Raw genomic sequence first — 18,520 nt, forward strand, 5'->3', positions numbered from 1 at the left:
TTCAAACCGTACATCGCAAGGACACGTTCTGGGAGTTTTGGCGAGAAAGAAAAGTTAAACACACACACACAAATATAAGACACATAACCCACACGAAATCTTCTGAGTTTGGCCTGCAGATAAAATTCATCATTCACCTCAAATATAAAAACAGCACATATTTATAGTTCGACTGAATGCTAGTGGAAAAATAACCCTCTCCCCACCCCCCCAAAAAATCGCAAATTAATACACGTTCTTGAAAATAATTTAAAAAGAGTTTGCAGCCTGACACGTGCACGCATGCGCGTTCTATTAGTATTTCATTCAAGTGAGTTCCTCATGTGCAAACTCCAAATAGGCCATGCACACAAGTGGGCACGTTATTGGGCCTGAAGAGGCTCCACATGTAAACAAACGACTGCCTTGCTTCGTTTCAACACTGCTGCATCAACGCCAACGTTCGTGCAATTATTTTTGACAATTATTTTTATACGCCACATTTTAAAATCTATTTATATAATGCTGAGCATGCAGCAACAATGCATTTGATGGTAATGCGTGCATCCCAAAAATATCACACACACACCGAAATTTAATAATAATAATAATAATAGTAATAATAATAATAATGTCAATTTAACACACAAGATGGCTGCATTTCATTCTAACAAATTTATTGTGTCTCAATCAGCTCGTACGGAACTACTACTGAAATTAAATTACAATCAAATGATCACATCAAAATATACCAACAACGGCAGCTTGTGATGATTTGTGCTCCTCCAGAATAAAAAATAAGAAAGAGAAAATATAACAAGAAAGCATCTCACACAAGTCCATGGGGCGGGAAATAAATTACCGTTTGGAATAATTCATAGGTATTCCGAATAAAATATTAAAACAAATCATTCTGATGAAAAATATAAAGTAAATAATTCCGATCAGTAGCTGATCTAGTGATCTATATTGCCGGCTTTACAGAGTTGTTTATTAAAACCTACCAAAGAATACTGCTTAGAAAGGGCAGCATTAATAATATGTCCGCAGCACCCACTCAGTCACACTTGGCAAAACAATTTCAGATTTTTTTTCTTTAAATTCCCCTTCGTCAAATAAGTGCAGCTGGAGTCTTTGTCAAATGTCTCTTTTGTTGAAATAGAAACGGGGACACGAAGAATCCACCACGACGTCAGCGTCCATTAAATAATAATAAAAAATAAATGCCACTTGAAAGCAAAAAAATGATCTTTCAGATCAGACGGGTTTTGGGGAGCAGTCCACTTCCGGTCTTTTTTTTTTTTTTGTCGTGGAAAAAAAAAATCCCTGATCCTTCGAGTGAGGGTAATGGATACAACAAGAAAGCTTGGTGGATTTTATTCGTTCTTCGACTGGTTTGAAAGTCCTCCATCGAAAAGGATACCAAAAAAAAAAAAAAAGCTTGGCCCTTGTTCTCGATCACACAGGACAGTGGTCGTTGTTTTGGAGGGTGGGCGGGAGGGGGCATCAAAACAACACTCGGTGATGGTGGGATGAGGTGTGTTGAAGGAGGGCGGGGTGGGGGTGGGGGGTGTCTTGGTGTGTTCTCAATGCGCCAAAATTACCTGGTGGAATGAACTTGTGGTTGTCACCCTCTGGTCGCTCGCCTCACTTGCATCTTTTAAGTAATCTACTAAAAAATGCCCCTGAAAGAAACAAGCAGAAGGAACCTTTTAGGTTAAAACATTTCAGGCCCCTGAAGAAGATGCGTTTGTTCTGAAGGGGGTTGGGAGGAAAAGCGGTTCAAGGTTCTCTTTGTTTTCTCTCTCTCTCTCTCTGCTGAAAAATAGATAACATTTGTTTTGCAGTCTCATTCACATTCCCTCACAATCACAGTATCAAAATTGCTGCTATCCTGGCGATAGTCTGTGCGTATGTGTTTTTTTTTTGTGTAGCAATCGGATATAAAATATTCTGCTGTGCTGCTTGCTCTATGTTTCACTGAACATTCGTTTGCAGTCCATGGAGGGGGGCGGCGTTTCTGCACTCACATTGCCGACCTGAGAGTACACATCCTCCGGCGTCTGCGCCACTCCCGGGGGCGTCATCCGCTTTTCCTTCTGTCTCCTATTGCAAAACCACACTCTGACCACTTCCTTCTCCAGCTGCAGGTTGTCCGCCAGGGTGCTGATTTCCTGGGCCGAGGGCTTGGGACACTTGAGGAAGTGGCTCTCCAGAGCCCCCTTGACGCTCACCTCGATGGACGTGCGCTTCTTTCTCTTTCTGCCCTGCGCGGCGATCTTGTCGATGCTGGTGGGGCTGCCGGTGGACGAGTCGGCTTCCTCCAGCCACTTATTCAGCAGCGGCTTGAGCTTGCACATGTTCTTGAAACTGAGCTGCAGAGCCTCGAATCTGCAGATGGTCGTCTGCGAGAAGACGTTGCCGTAAAGGGTGCCCAGCGCCAGGCCCACGTCCGCCTGGGTGAAGCCCAGTTTGATCCTCCGCTGCTTGAACTGCTTGGCGAACTGCTCCAAGTCGTCCGATGTCGGCGTGTCATCGTCCGAGTGCGGGTCGTGGCTGTTGACGCCGCCGTGGTGCTGGTGGTGCGGGTGATGCTGGTGATGGTGGTGGTGGTGCGCGCCGTGGTCCAGATCCGGGGTGTCGCCCCGGACCAAGCCCGGGTGCACCAGGCTCTGGCTCCCGGGGCTGAGCATGCCGTTCACAGTGAAGCCTCCCGGCTGGGAGTAGATGAGCGACTGCTGCTGCTGTTGCTGCTGCTGCTGCCCACCCGATATGGAGTTAATGTGCGCCGCGGTGCTGCTGCCCCAAGCCCCGGCGTGAGTCTGATGGGCCGCTAAGTGAGGCGGCACCGGCGGCCGGTGGTGCAGCGCCGTGCCCGTGTGCAGGTCGTCCCTGGCGGAGTTCTTCACGTCCTGCTGCTGCGGACTGGCGCTCATGCCGACCGGGCTCGACGACCAGGGGGAGCCGGCTTCGGCGGCGGCCACCGCGGCGGCTGCAGCTGCGGCGGCGGCGTGCGGGAGCGAGGTCACCCACTGGTGGGCATGGCTCAGCATGTGTCCTCCGTTGCTGGCTGCCATTGCGCCTTGCATAAAGTCACTTTGCACCATCTTGATGGAGGGGTCCCCTCTGTAGCCCCCAGAGCCCGAGGTAACAGCAGCGCTGCCCGGCTGCATGCCACCGCCTCCCGAGTCAGAGTGCACGATCGAGCCCGACGATAGGATGCTATTGCTGCCCAGATAAGGATTGGAAGCCGCGGTGGCCATTCCGTCAAGCCTTATGAATATGTTGGTGGATCGCCCCCTCCCTTTCTACAGTCACTTCTTTCGTGTAGGCAAATTATGCCTCATGAATTATTCAAACGTCAAAAAGTAGTTATGGCTTGCCACACACCATGCGTGCGTAAATACGCCAAAACGACGGTTTCGGAAAACTGAATAAAATCCGCATGCATTTACAGCATCCGCGCAGGCAGCTGTGCATGCGAGATGGACGAATACAAACTCCAGCTTCGCAAAAATCCTTTTAAAACATGTGCAGTCCGTGTACAAAGTTGCTCGGATGAAAATATGGACATTAAAATTCAATTATGAATGGAAAAAGCGTCGTCCCCCCAAAAAAGTTTCGGTGATCAGGAAAAAAAAAAGGAAAAAGCTTGCAAATTGTCCACAGTTCCAGTTTATGTTCCCGTTAGATGTTAAAAAAAAACATGAGCGGAGTCCTTTTGTAATTCGGTCAGATTTCTCCCTCGCTTTATTCTTTTCTCTCTCTTCTTTTTACAGCAGTGAGGAGTCTTTCTCTTTGTTCCGTTTTGATATATTTAAAGCTGCCAAACCGCAAACTCCAGTTGAAGTACAATCCGTAGGAACAGTGGAAGGCGCTGCTCACCAGCCTCCCCTCTCATTCGCTTGTTCTCCCTCTCCTCCTCTCTCTCCCTGACTGGCCGTCGAGTCCCGCCCCCCCCTTACACCCCCGACTCCCCCCCGCCCCCTGGCACGAGGACTCGCGGATGTTTACCTCGTTTCTCTCCGCTGATTGGCTGCCGGGGGAATGATTGGCAGGCACCGGCAGCTTCGCTGAAGGCGCACGAAGACTCCTTCCGGCGGTTCCAATTGGCTTATTCTTAATTGCAACCCAAACAAAACCAGAATAGTAAATAAAATGGAAGCTCGTAAAGTGAATGTAAGCTCTTGTACAACAACTTTGTACAATGTATTAGATTTCCAATCAATCTGTTCAGTGCACCTGTTTTGAAGCATTATTTTTGGTATACAAAGAAGAACGACACTTTACAAAGATTTCATGCTCAAATTCTAAAGCATTTATTCAAAATGAATTGTGCTTTCAAATTCTGTAATTTGGTTAAGGGTATCCACTAAAATAAACAGTAGTCGATGTATCACAAATTAATGTAATTTTTTTCCCCCCAAACTACAAGTTTTAATTTTGTCATTACAACTCTTTGGTCAATAAAATCTTCTCCTTCAGTCATTAACAATTCTAATGATCTTCTTACTCGGCCTGATTGTGTAATAGGAGGAATCAACATGGGTTTGTTAATTCCTCAAGGGTCAGGTATAGATTGAAGACATTCTTGAACAAACCCAAACTGTTTATGTCCAATAACGACAACCAGAAGCAGCAATCAAATTATATTTGGTATATATTGGAGGATGATGAACAGATGAGAGCACATGTTGTGCACATTGTTTTCTTTGGTAGCTGTCCAGTGTACTCATTGGCTATGTTCAAAAGATCATTGAAACAACAAAGCTGGTAAATGGTATTGTGTGTGGAGTGGGTCAATATAAAGGCATTTCAAAATGTCTCCACAAAAAGTTGTAGAAAAAGAGCCAAATGCAGTCTTAAAAACAGGGGTGTGTAAACTTTTGCTTCTGAGGAATCAAAGGATGCAAGGGCGACTTTGACATTTTTTACCTTTAATCTAATAAGAATCCTAAAAATCAATCAAAAACAATTTTATGTACATAAAATATGTCTAATTTATAAAGTAAATAGTTTTAAAGCAGTTGAGGATCATTATTCACAAATCAGACTTGAAGCAGAAATTCAAGGTTATCATTTTTATGCAATAATATTATTGGTATTTTATTTGCAAATCGGAATATTTTTGTTATTTACCAAGGGCCGCTAAAAACGGCCACCGGTCCAAAACCCGCCCCCAGGCCGCAGTTTGGACACACCTTCTTTCACGGTGCGACACAGCCACACCTTCTCAAACGACACCCCGATTGACTCAAAGAACCCGACGAGCTGGGTGTCTGCATCCCACTGTGCCCAGTTTGCCCACCTGCCAGGGAAGGTCCACCCGCACACAAGCCACCCGGATTTGTGAGACATGTCGCGCATTAACCCCGAACGTTCGCTCCAAAGCGCACCGAATCAAAGATGACGCAACAAGAGACGCTAAAGGGATTTAAGGGGCAAATATAAGGCCCTATGTAGTCCGTGCCAGAGAGCCAGCGCCCCCCTCCTCCCTGATCCCAGTAGATTTAATTTGGACCGGGCTCAATAACGGATTGCGCCTTGTGCATTTGTTTACATTGAATAGGCAGACTTGGGGGGCAGAGCCATGGGGGCCCAGCACGATTCATTAATATACAGTTCGGATTTCGGTCCAAATTACTGATGTTCTATGCACACGACGCCTTTAAAGTGCGTCGAGGGCAGTCAAAGGGCCGCTGTCTGATATATGATGTGTTTATTTATTTGTTTATTATAAAAGGCTCCCCTAAGTTTCCCTGCTGGGGGACTCGGTTTTATTATGCATAAAAAAAAGGCAGGGGAGAGAGGGGGAAAAAAAAATCATCCCCAAGTATAACAAGAGACGAACAGTTAGTGCTGATTTTCATTTGCATAAATTTTCATATATTTTAGCGAAAATAATAGCGGGAGCAGAGGAGAGCTGGTGCTCAGTTGAGGCAGAGGAAAGAAAATCTTAGGGAGCAGCAGCCAGTCACATGCAGGGAAAAGGAGATAAGCATTTCTACAAGTCGACAACCTATAGTCCATTTTCCTGGACAGGAGGTAAGCCCCGGCATGTAAACGGATATATGTGCTTTTTCCGCGCGTGGAAACATTTAAGATCTCGTCCTGTCCCAGATGTGCAATGTTAATCGGCAACATACATTTGGTCACGTTGAAAAAAAGGGACTTTCTTGAATCCAAGTGCGTAAAAGAAAAAAAAAAATCAATCGCTTTTGCGCTTCAGCTTTTATACAAACAGGCAGTTGGATATACAGTTTTATGCCGAACCCGGAGCGGAGCATGCAAGCTTTGGGCCATCAATCACATTTTAAGCAGGGGGAAGAGAGAGAGAGCCTGGCTGGGAGGAATCTTGCGCAAGGGGAGCGAAGAGGCAAGTGCGGTGTTTCACGTAAATGGATGAAGTTTGTTTACAGTTGATCGGATTTTTTTTTTCAATTTGGTGGCGATTGTTTGCGATTAGATGATCTTTAAATGTAGCCTAAGATATTTCGATGCCTGCGTGGATACTTTGTGAGGAGAAGTCTTGTGTCTTCCTTCTCACGCGGGTTAACTCCTCTTCCTCTCGCTCCATTGATGCAGCAGCGCATTTCTGAGCCGTGCGCGCGGTCGTCATGGTGAGCCCCAATAAAAAGGGGAACACTGGTCGCATTAAGCTGTATGTTTGTGCACTGGAGTCGAGAAGAAAAATGTCTCGGTGTCCTCACGTAGCTTGAATTGTGCACGAGTAACGGGTTCGCAGAAAGCTCCCTTCGGCTGAGAGGGGGGGGGGGGGGGGGAATCAAATTATGATTTGTACCGTTAAATGTTGAAGGAATTATTTGAAATACGCTTCACAACCTAGAGACTGTATTGCTAGTTGTCTGATCTTATTCAAATTATTTAAAATTGCCATTTTACAGTGGGGTTAGAAATGGAGCTTTTTGGGTTGTTTAAAAATACTTAAGGCAAAGAAGATTTTCAAAGTGTCAGTATTTACACAAACAATGTTTTGACAATGAGATGCAGCACATAGGGTCATTTGTGCACGCATACAAAAAAAAAAATACACACTGGCTGTGCTGTATCCAAAATAGAAATATTAAAAAAATAAATAATTAATATTTACCGCCAGGTGTCGCGCTGACTCGTGCTACGTCACTGTGCCAAACGCTAGCAGTCATAAATTATTTAAACGTTGCAGTTTCTTGATGAAACGAACAATTTTGAAATGAACTGTTGATTATTGACAGCTTCTTTTAACAGCTTGCTTGGCGACAGAGTTTTACATGCATTTGAATAATATTACTTTCCTCAAACACCAATACATACAAATCATGATGCTGCATTTTTTTCTGAGTCGCGACTTGTGCTGAATAAAAAATAGGTCTTGCGCTCGAACAATTGAGATATATATATATATATATATATATATATATATATATATATATATATATATATATATATATATATATATATATATATATATATATATATAAAAATCAATGACAGCTGATATGGAAATATTTAGTAATTAGGCATTGCACAATCATGCCAACCATCTGCCAACAGCTCTTTGTTCAAACATATGTAAGCGTTGACTTTAAGAATGAGTGGCAAGCGGGGCCCGGGCAGGTCTCATGAATCATCCGGCAAATTAGTGAGTCTCAATTTCTGTCCACGCACCAGCGGCCACTTTGCTGCAGCATGCTCTTGCAGCATTAGCGCAACAACTTTGGGCATTGCAACCATGCACACAGCCTGTTATAGCCTCGTTCTACTGCCAACAGTTTTTAAAATTGATTAATTAGGTATACCCCCCCTCACCAGGATAACACATGCGAACCAATATTTCAGGGCAATTGACAATATAAGGAATAGTAAGACATAAAACATCATAAAAAAATATTTTCGTCACAATAAGAAATTGCTCTTCTCCCCTAAAAACTTTTCCTTATGCTCATTTCTGCCATGAATGCACAATAGAGAGATTTATTCCCACTTCAAAAGGTGCATCCATTGCACCCCTGGTTACAATATTCAAATTGAATGGATGCAATTCCCGCCATTTTAATTATGGCCCACTTATGTTGCCTATGGGCTGCATAATTTAACACCCCCCCCCACCCCCAATGTGGAACGACATACAGTGAGTGTGTCTCACGTCAGGCCAAACGCTGATTTACAGCTGAATTCAACTTGGAGCACTTAAACGATAATGTGGCCACTATGCCGTTAATTAAATGACCTAAGCACAATATCAGAGCAAGCATTAAACATGTCTTCAATTTCAGACACCATTATGATTCCCCTCTTTCTAGCTCAACCATTATTGATATTCTACTAATAAATAATACTAAAGAGCTATAAACACCTCTCATTCCATCTTGCATGCTTGTTAGTGATAGGCTAAAATGTTTGTTTGCACTTCACCAATATATTGATTTTAAAATGAAAACCAATAAGCATGCACACCCCCAGTAGGTGCATTTTTATTATACACATATAATTATATAACTGCATTTAATCCACTGATAAGATATGTATTGTCGTCAAACAAATATAGCTTGATTTTGTTTAAATATTTATAAAATTACTTAAAAAAAATAATATCCATGGTAAATAAATTAAAAGCATTTAAGGGACTAAAATAGAAGTCAAGTTGAGTGACAAGAGACAGATGGCCGAAAAAGAAGCTTTCCAAGTCTGTGTGTGTGTTTCAATTAAAGGCTGTAAACTCAGTGTAGCTTTTGTGTACACACACACACGCGCGCACACACACACACGCACACACGAACACACCTGAAGCCCTTGATGGAAACAAATCAGTGTTTGTTGTGAATGCAAATCAGTAAATGGACACAATGGTCATTTTCTATTCATTTGCCTTGTATTACAATTGCTAATCAAGATTTATATTTGGTTATCAAGCAACATATTTAATAAATAAACTAAGCCCGCAGGAAATCTACACTGCTTATTTGTCTCTATATGTATGGTGATGGTGGCAGCTTTTTTGTTTTTGTTTGTTAAACAGCGTCAGTCCCTGAGGATGTAGTCCGACCGTTTGTGGCACCTCCCCTTGCAGGATTACATTAATCAAAGTATTTATTTCCCTTGGGGAGCTAGGCGCAAATCACTCCAAATCCCAGTAAAATTGGATAACAGAGGAGTCGGCACCCAGGGTAAACCTCGCGCACACTTTGTTGTTGTATGTTTTTTTTTTTTTTTCCTCATTTCACCAACTTAATGGATCTAGTTCTGTCTAAGTTGGTGTAGCAAGTGCAGGCAGGCAGGCAAGAGCCCAGATAGAGGTATTGAGGCCCGGGAGAAGACAAACAACATAATTGGATGGAAGCGGGAGCTCAGGTGCAGAAAAAAGCAACAACAAGACTACGCGGTAGACGGCGAGTGCGGATGTGGACGTGCACAAATAAGTTGTCTGACACTATCGGCCGCCTGGGTCACAAGCCCAAAACAACAAACAAAAAACTTCTCCAAGTTTCAGCTCAGCATAACCCACAAAACACAATATATACACCTGCACAGTGACGTCACGCCGCCCCCCGGTAAAATTCGTCCGACACCTAACCGTGTCACAAAAAAGGTTGGGGATCGCTGCTTATTCATGATTTAATTTAATTTAATTAAATTCTCATATCAGCAGTCTTCACACGTAAAAACACTCAATACAGCACATGGAATCAAAAACTTGTTTTCGATCGTGCGCGCCACTCCGTTCTGAAAATCCCGTTGTCCGAATCAAACCTTTTAACTCCGGAGTTGGTCGTCCTTTACTGATGACCTCCTGCTTCGATCGGAAATCCATAGTTGAAAATCGTTTGGATATGTAATCCTCCATTGATAAACGAAAAGTAAAAACGAAAAAAAAGATTTAAAAAAAAAAAGGAATGTAAAACAAAATAAATGGACGACTGCTCCTCAGTTGTTCACTTTAAATTTGAACTAGAGATCTCTTATTCTACAGGTAGGAGCATGACGCATCCCGGGATCACTAGCACCCCCTGCCGTAAGAATGGAGAACCTTATTTTCGTAAGGTCTCTTTTCAAAGCCGTTTTGTTCATCTTGTTCTCGTGGTTTTAAAATAACTATAAAAATCCAGCGATTTTGGTTCAAAATGATACAAAACTACTGAAATTAGAAGGAAAATGACTTTATAATAAAATCAATTTGTTTTTTCCCCTTTTCATGATGGCAGGGGAGGTAAAAAGCATGACGATATTTGTTTTATTCGTGCAGTAATTACTGTTCGGTCAGGAGCGCTACGGCTTATAATTCTTGAAAAGTTTACAAGCAGGCTGCTGCGTCTCACGCAATAAACACCACCAAAAAAATTCTGCCCATTATTGTACAAATAATGCAAATATAACAATATGCTAGTCATTTTTGCTTTGTGTTGTTGGTATCCATGATGGAAGCAACCTTGCTAGCTTAAGACGAGCTGCTAACACTCTTGCTAGCAAGCGGCTGAAGCAGGATACGTTGAGCTTTATGCGACTTAAAAGTGGAAAAGGGCGTCAGTGTGAAAGGCAAGCTAGCGCCGACGATCTGCAGCGACAGCAGCTATTGTGCGGTCACGTTCAAACAGCGGAGGGGAGCCTTGATTCATGTGGGCATTATGCACGCCGGACGCTTATGGCACCTCACGCCGTTGCCGTGCAGTTGGGCCCATTTGCTGGGAAATGGCTTTACATACATCTTCTGCTAAATGACTCAACCTGGAACCCTCCACCAGTGAACTAAGGAGAAATTGGAGCAAAAATATCATCAATGATATACAATATGTATTTTGAGAAATTGCTTCATAGCAAATAAGGTAATCAAGCGTTAGCTTGTATTTGCGCGACCTTTATGATATCAAAACAACTTGGTGCCATAGCTTTGCTAACATTATGAAGGGACAAAAAAACTGATACCATAAACCTTAGCTTCTATTATGAGTCAAACACATCTCTTAAAAACGACAATATACAAGTTAATAGTGAGTTACCAAGGTTGATATATATTTTTAGATGTTTTTAAATGATCACATATTGATAAACGAATTCACCCTAAAATATTTTGTGCAGTTTAAAATCCAGCATGTTAGCTGAGCCTCATTTTCACATTTATTTTCCTTAAAACTGATACTACATAAATCATTTTTACGTAGAACTGATCCACATCTTATATTTACATTAATTCCCATTGAAAGTTTCTAGAATGTTGCAGCCCTCCGTGATAGACCGTCCCCTTTAAGGAATTCTGAAGGACAATGTGGGCCAAAGCTGTTGAATTAGCCCGTAGCTGTTTTTCAAATTAGAAAATGAATTCAGTCTTGCACGTTACAATGGAGAGTTAAATAAGTGAAAATATATCTTTGTTAACTTAACCTACTGGCTCCCCTGATGCAAAAACTGCAGCAGAACTTCAAGTGGCCCGTTTCCCCGTCTCCTCCCCTGGCCATGTTTTAGTCCAAGCCTGTAAGCGTTGCAGCCAGCAGCGGCACAAAAGCGCCATTGAGGGGAGGGGGGGGGGGGTCGTTTCTCGGAGCAAACAAATGACTCACCAACGAGCCTCGGTGAAAACGGCGTCACAGGATGGACGGACACTACGGGAGTGAGTCGCTTGGGTTTGTCGAAGTAAGAATTCTGCAGGCCTGCAATGGCACAATAGAACTTTGTTGTTCAAGCATGTCAAAGAATTGCCTCAGCGTGGACTGTCAAGTCAAATCTCCCTCTGTGTGTTTAGCTTTTATTTTTTTTTTCATGATGCCATGATGACTGTGTGCGAACATGCTGTAAATGTGCGCGTGTTGAGACTGTTTTGGCGAGAGGTGCCTGCCAATCTGGATCATGTTACATCTGTGCTGAGGACTGAAGATTTTTTTTTTTTTCGATATAAATAGTTTAAATGTGTCACAGCACCTGAAAGGTAAACGTCACAGGCGACTTTTGCAGAACAGCACCAGATGATTCATTTTTGCTCGTAAACATGCTGCTCCTGTTTATGTAAAAATAGGAGTTCAATTATTTCGCCATTGTTGCTTCGGAATCATATACGCAATCCTTTGTGAGACAAGCGGAGATAATTCAATATTATGTAAAATGAAGCCTGCCTCTCTCCCTACGCAGAGCTTAGCCAAGCAGATTTTTGGTACCTGTTTGCCGAGCACCTATTGGATTAAGATTGTGTAGATCTTCCCCCCCCCGCCATCTTTCCTCCTGTTACGTAACGTCGCAATGTACCGCGAGTCATCATCAACTCATGTTCCAATCTCGTACGCAAATAAGGACGGATGCGTGGGAGAGTGTGGATCCTACAGTTAGTCACGCAAGCAATCATCTGTCACTCAAACAAGGCCATTACATTTGTTTCCAGCTGTTGATATGTTCCGGTGTCGTCATTTGTGTTGACGTTTTGTGCGGGAATATTTGGAATTGTTTGATTCATTTACGAAAAGATGGTAGCCATGTCTAGAGTAAATCAAATTCTGTAAAATGCTGACTTCATGTAGCCCTTTCAGCTAGCTAATATTCATTTTGAATAGCTATAGTATGTCGTTCATATCTCGTCCGGTTCAGTCGGAGGAATAGATTTGATAAACTGACCCAATAATTGTCACACACAAACACAATAAATAAACGGATCCACATATTTCTTCAGCCATCTTATTAGCGCACTTTGGGTCCCAAGCTAACAAAAAAAAATGTTTCCTCCATGTATGGATATCAAAGTCATCATGTGATATTCAGTTTTGTAAAGTTCCCTCTATTTTGTACATATTACAGCAATAAAAAACTGATTTTTTTGTTAGATTTTCATGAGTGGCCCATGCTATAGCTAATGCTAGCATCCATTAGCACAAAAAAGTGCTTCTTTATTCTCGAAGAGGTTAACTAACACTGCTAAAACGGTTTTGAGCAAATATGAATGTTCATTTATTTGTGTGGCTTCAATTTTCTGACCCTAGCGAGGATATTAGTCGCTAATATGGATAAGCGGCAAAACGATAGCTTTCGAGATGTCTGCTGGTTTTAACGAGCGTCGTTCAGTAACGCCAAAACGACTTCCTCTTGCAATTTGACTAGCGTGGGGACTCTAATATGTCTTTGTCTCTTCCTCTTCCAGGAGAGCCACCTCAGCACCCGCCCTCTTCTCCTCCACATCCACACACACACTAAACTTTGCTCACCCCTCCCCAATACCGAGCGACTTCTGGAGGTAAGGGCCCAAGTGTGTGTTTGTGTGTGTGCGGGAGTGCAAACCATCTCCTCACTCCGACCCCAAGTGAAAGCGGACGCGCCGTCTCCCCGGCATCCGCTTCCCTCCTCACGCTGACTGCTGCTTCGGGCTGTTTTCTTTGAGAGAGAGAGAGAGAGAGAGAGAGAGAGAGAGAGAGAGAGAGAGAGAGAGAGAGAGAGAGAGAGAGAGAGAGAGAGAGAGAGAGAGAGAGAGAGAGAGAGAGAGAGAGAGAGAGTATAAAAAAATATGCAAATGCTATTGTTGGAGCGCAAAGATAGGAGGAGGAAAGGTGGTGGCGGCGGTGGTTCTTCTTTTACACCCTGTCACCTTCCTGCCACCTTCTCCTTCCAGGATGGAGAGATGGAGAGAGAGAGAGAGAGAAAGAGAGAGAGAAATGGAATCACATGTACAGTACACACGCACACTTTCAAAAGGAAAGTATAAACAAACGAAAGTCAGACTTACAAGGTGAGAGTAAAGCGCAGGTTAGCATTAGCTCGATGTGTATTTAGCTAGCAATCAATCTACCAATCAACCAATCAATCGGCATTTAACATTTGGCACGAAAGGCAAAAGATGAATCATAATTTAGCGATAAAGACTTTTCAAACCATCAAAAATCAACAAAACCAGTTTGATAATTCTCTTTTCTGTAAAAATTCAACCAACTCTAAAAGAAAAAAAAAGTCATAAATCACTCAAATGTCCTGTGTGTAATTCATAAATTCATTGTTGTAAGTGTTAAGGGAGCGTCACGCTCTCACTAGCGAGTCAACAATTTGAAACATAGAAATGTGACACTGTCTCGATGGAACAGAAAAAGTGTGTGTGTGTGTGTGTGTGTGTGAAAGTGAAGCTCTCAGCAAGACTTTTAGAAGTGATTACCGAGATGGTTCAGATCAAAGGATTTGACAAGTGTGCGCCAAATATGAGACGGCTAATCACACTGGAGCCGCTCCATACAAGATGGCAGCACACGCTGACATGTTTCCTCACCCCCACCACCAATAAGCCCCCCCCCTCCCCTACCTCCCTCCCCCGCCTCACCCCATTCAGTCCCCACAGCTTCTTTGCAAATGTAATGCGACGCTAACGGATAAACAGATTATGAAGGAATGGTGGCTTTGGGTGAAGGCGACTAAAGTGGATAAAATGGAGAAAAAAAAAATCCACTTTTATTTACGTTTGGGTTATTTAATGAAGTGTGTGGGGGGGGGGCGGCGTGGGAGAAATTAATTACCTGTTGCCAGTACGGCTCTAAACGATATCAAGAGGGGAATATTAGAGGGAATGTGAGATGGTGGGGAAGTTTTGCTTTTGCTGTGATTCTCTCTTCCTTCACTAGTCATTATAGATTAATCCGTAATCCTCACCACCTAAAGACATTTTTGTCAGCGTAGCTTAGGGATGGAGATAACATTTTTTTTTACCCACTCATGTCTCAAAACTCTTCTCACCTCTTGGCTCTGTCACCAAACCAAATAAAAAAAAAAATGGCTAGTCAGACACTAATCATGCTGAGAAGCCAAAATATATTTGTTTTTATGTACTGCATATTTGAACCTCAATGTACGTGTGCCTTCTGAAATGTAAATGAACACGTTTTCAATAAAGTCAGTGCACCAGATGATTTTTTTTTTTCTCTGTTTGTTGTGTCATTCAAATGAAAAAGTAATTAATCAGATTTGGATGTAGGAGGTTTTCGCCGGAAAATGCTGACATGTTATTTTTGTATGTTGTTTACATTCAGTGCTGTGCGATGACAAATGGTTTGGAAAATGGGTAAGTCATAACTGCTGTCATGTACACTTTTCTTCATAAGCTAGCACCCTGTGAATCAACAATAAAATCATTTAAAAAAATATATGTATGGAAGATTTTGTTCCTAAATAGTCAATACAGTTTTTAATTAATTTAACGCACTTGGAAAAAATAACGATGTCGCAAAGATTTCTGAAATATGTCTCTTATGAACTTACTTACTAAAACGTATTAAAAATTGGAACATGACTTAGCATATTGAAAAAAAAAAAATTCATTGAGGCCCTTCAAGTGTCACCGAGGGTCACGTCGGACGAGGATGCACGTCCGCTTGATAAACGTCCCTTTGAGGGACGCATTTGGAGGGACGGAGCGAGGCGGCGACAGACACAGAAGACTGAAGCGCCAGTGTCGCCACCGCCGCCATCGCCATGCGAGCCCGCGCCGCCATTCATCCGCTATTTTTCCGGTCCCATCCCAGAACTCGTGATGCAGCATTAGAAAAAGGAAGGGGGGGGGGGGGGAGCAGCAGCCTTTGCTTAATCATAAATAACATTTGGTTTGCTTGATAGAAACACACAAAAAGTGACAAGAATGGAGATGAAGGGAACTGACAAAAAGAGAAACCCCGAGGAGGCGGAGCAGATAAAAATATCTCAAAAGGGGAAACCAAGTTCACTTGCAGGTTACAGGTGACTCCAGCTCCAGAAAAATGTAGTCTGTCAAATAAAAGAAACCTACTAGCCAGATAACTGGGAGATCCATCAGCACTAGCAAATTACCAGAAGTTCATCAGGGCAGGAAAGTTTTAAGTCAAACTCATTTTTTTCGCGGGCCGCATTGTAGTCATAGCTTTTGTCGGAGGGCCATTATGACTGTCAACAAAAATAAAAGTATGAGTACTTCATATTATATACAGTAAAAGCTACAAAACAAACTGACAAATAACAAATTTTCAAATCAGACGAGTAAAAACTAGTCAAATATTGAAATAATATTATATACAGTAAAAGCTACAAAACAAACTGACAAATAACTCATTTTCAAATCAGACCAGTAAAAACTGGTCAAATATATATATAAAAAAAGATATTATTAAAAGACAATTTGTAATTCTAGTAATGACACACGAATTTGATGCACAATTTATCTTCGCGGGCCACATAAAATAATGTGGCGGGCCGTACCTGGCCCCCGGGCCTTGAGTTTGACACCTGTGTTGTAAACTGTTATTGAAATAAAACTGAGAAAAACTAGTTTTGGCTGCAGAGAATATGAAAATATGTCGGGAAATAAAGGGGAAAAAAACATGCTGTGTGTTAATGTGGTCTTATTGAGTTTGTTGATGTTTGGGATCAACGTGTCACTTTGATTGGTCAGTATCAAGGGCAGCAGGCTATTGATTGGCTGGTCGTTAGGAGGGTGCGCCAGTCACCTGGGAGCGCTGACACTGTTAACACGGAGCTCCACCGCTTTGACCCGATAGGATGCCGCCATTGACCTGCCACCCGCTTGCTGTCCCTCGGCGCCACCGCCGAGTGTGAGTAAAGCGCTGTGGCGTGTGATGGTATTGATCGGCGGAGGGCAAGTCTATCGCAGACAAGTTTACCATTGGAGGGCAGGCAAGATAGTGGCAGCTTTAAATTTATTTTATTTAATTTATTTATTTCTATTTTTTTCTATTTTTATTTAATTAATTTATTTTTATTTTATTTACTTAGGAAGAAATCGGGCAAGTCTGAACACAGTATGAGCTGTCAGAGCCGAGGAAATATTTCATGACACCGAGGATGGGGGGGGGGGGGGGGTTTGAAAACAGCCTGGAATGTGTGTGTGTGTGTGTGTGTGCAGGGCTGTGATCAGAGAGCGAATGAGCCGTTTCACAGGCTGCTCTTCTCCTGGGGGGGAGCCCTCGCTACAGTGCTGGAAATGAGCTCGGCTGTGCAGTAAGTGTGGCGACCCCGCGACTGACCCGATGCTGCTTCACCACCCTCGTCACTACGTGCTGCCGACTCTTTCCTGCTCATGATGACGATCGGTCGGGTGGTGGGCGGGCGGGCGGGGGTTGGTGCTCAATGGACTCGAGTAGAAGCTTTCTCCCGCCTTGTTGTCACAAGCCAGCAACAAAGTGTTAATTCTGACTCGGAGGGACATTTTGACTGTTCATTTGTGACAGTTCTTGGAACGACCAGTGTCGAAACTGTACTTGTAAAAAAAGGCCATCGAACAAACTCACACAGTCGATCACCACTTTGGAGGTGTAGAAGAAGAAAGTGGGTCTTTCTTCAAAAATAATCGAGCCTGCCCTTTATTTACAGCCGACTGATAAGAGGAAACAGAGCGGTTTGGAGGCAGGAAGTGAAGGTGCAGCAAGGGACTGCTCAGAGCTCCGCCCTCCTCGCTGTACACCAGCCGCTCTCCGCACCTCGCTTTTCTCTGCAAAGCGGCAGCGTGAGCGAGCACAGGTGGTAATGCTCACTCCAATTTAGCTCAAAGTCCCAACTTGAAATAACGCTGCTGTCAGGGCCAATCTGTGCTGTGAGATGGACTGCTGTCTCCGCTTGGGAGGGGGCGAGGGGGCAACAACATACAAGCATACAGACTCACTGATTCGCTGTCTGCATGCAAGGGAAGTCCATTTGCTGAATTGTAATATCACTTAGAAAGGTCAAAAATGATTAAATATGCTGCTGTTCAAGCATAAATACATTTGTTAGCTCAATCTAAAGGTGCTAAAAAGTATAGTTGTTTTGTGTGTTTTAATGAACTGAGTTTTCCATTTTTAAAAGAAGCAGCAGAGTATCCAGTGGCCAGTCAAGGTGTGTGTGTGTGTGTGTGTACGGTGCCTGGCTTTGTACCATTACGAGGCCCGGTAAATAAACCTGAAAGGTTTAAAACACTCAAGAGTGCTAAAGTTGCCAGATGGAAGCTTAGAAAATGCAACATTTTTTTTTTTTGCGTCTTTGTCCCTATCACATGAAAACACGCGTGTGCCGTAATTGTCTTAAGTGCACACGCATGCTGTCGGCAGAGGTTGCGTTACCTGCTAATGCCTGCTTCTGAGGATCCCCGTGCGCCTGATACCCGGCAAGCAGGCGGCGAGAGTTCCCTGGCATCTTCGCAACGCTCCGGATTTACGTACGACGGGAGGCAACAAAGACAGGAAGCGAGCGTTTCAAGGAGCGAGAGCAGACTGAAGGCGTTTCTTCTTTGACAGCACGCGTTTAAAAGCTTCGTTGTTTTCGCCTGCAGCTACAGCCAGCTCCGATGATGCCGAGTTCCTCTGAGGGCGAAAACTGCCTCTGATTTGTATACCACAAATATCAGGTGAAAATATAAACATGGAAGCTCACTCAACCCACATTTTGGGTTAGCTAATTTAGCTAATTAGCTAGCTCTGCTCAGAAATACTGTTTGTTTATCTGCAAGGACTTTGGGCTCTTCCATATCCATCCACCAAATAAAAAATGTATTTTCTACGGGCCTTAAGAGTCAAGTCATTCGTAACATCTCACAAAAATTCACGTAATGGCTGCTTCGTGCTTAATCACA

The 18,520-nt window shown here is 43.1% G+C and overlaps 1 protein-coding gene and 2 long non-coding RNA genes across 8 annotated transcripts in view; 1 reads left to right on the plus strand and 2 right to left on the minus strand.

The window, feature by feature from the left end:
- LOC125987749 (uncharacterized) overlaps nucleotides 1–18,520 on the minus strand; it is a 110,749-nt gene that overhangs the window by 6,801 nt on the left and 85,428 nt on the right. For 2 of the 6 annotated variants that reach the window (XR_011086479.1, XR_011086482.1), the window contains one exon: nucleotides 9,730–13,323. This is a non-coding gene — a long non-coding RNA (uncharacterized lncRNA). The remainder of the gene's footprint in view (nucleotides 1–9,729; nucleotides 13,324–18,520) is intronic. The other 4 variants (XR_011086483.1, XR_007488151.2, XR_011086481.1 and 1 more) reach the window with 4 other exon arrangements.
- On the minus strand, nucleotides 636–3,912 carry pou3f3b (POU class 3 homeobox 3b). The gene is made up of 2 exons (XM_049752158.2): nucleotides 2,010–3,912; nucleotides 636–1,664 (listed from the first exon to the last, which is right to left on the minus strand). Exons 1-2 carry the CDS (start codon nucleotides 3,240–3,242, stop codon nucleotides 1,566–1,568), a joined length of 1,332 nt encoding a protein of 443 aa, XP_049608115.1. The 5' UTR covers nucleotides 3,243–3,912; the 3' UTR covers nucleotides 636–1,565.
- Nucleotides 5,585–14,837, plus strand: LOC125987748 (uncharacterized). The gene is made up of 2 exons (XR_007488149.2): nucleotides 5,585–6,024; nucleotides 13,094–14,837. It is a non-coding gene; the product is annotated as an uncharacterized lncRNA (long non-coding RNA).

This window comes from Syngnathus scovelli, chromosome 2 (assembly GCF_024217435.2).
Source record: "Syngnathus scovelli strain Florida chromosome 2, RoL_Ssco_1.2, whole genome shotgun sequence".
Taxonomy (NCBI): Eukaryota; Metazoa; Chordata; class Actinopteri; order Syngnathiformes; family Syngnathidae; genus Syngnathus; species Syngnathus scovelli.

What these genes read in the sequence shown, in the direction of transcription:
- pou3f3b (XM_049752158.2), bottom strand. Translation starts at nt 3,242, where the DNA reads ATGGCCACCGCGGCTTCCAATCCTTATCTGGGCAGCAATAGCATCCTA. An exon ending in TGTACTCTCAGGTCGGCAAT is followed by an intron (nt 1,665 to 2,009) that starts GTGAGTGCAGAA and finishes TGTTTCTTTCAG; the next exon opens with GGGCATTTTTTAGTAGATTA.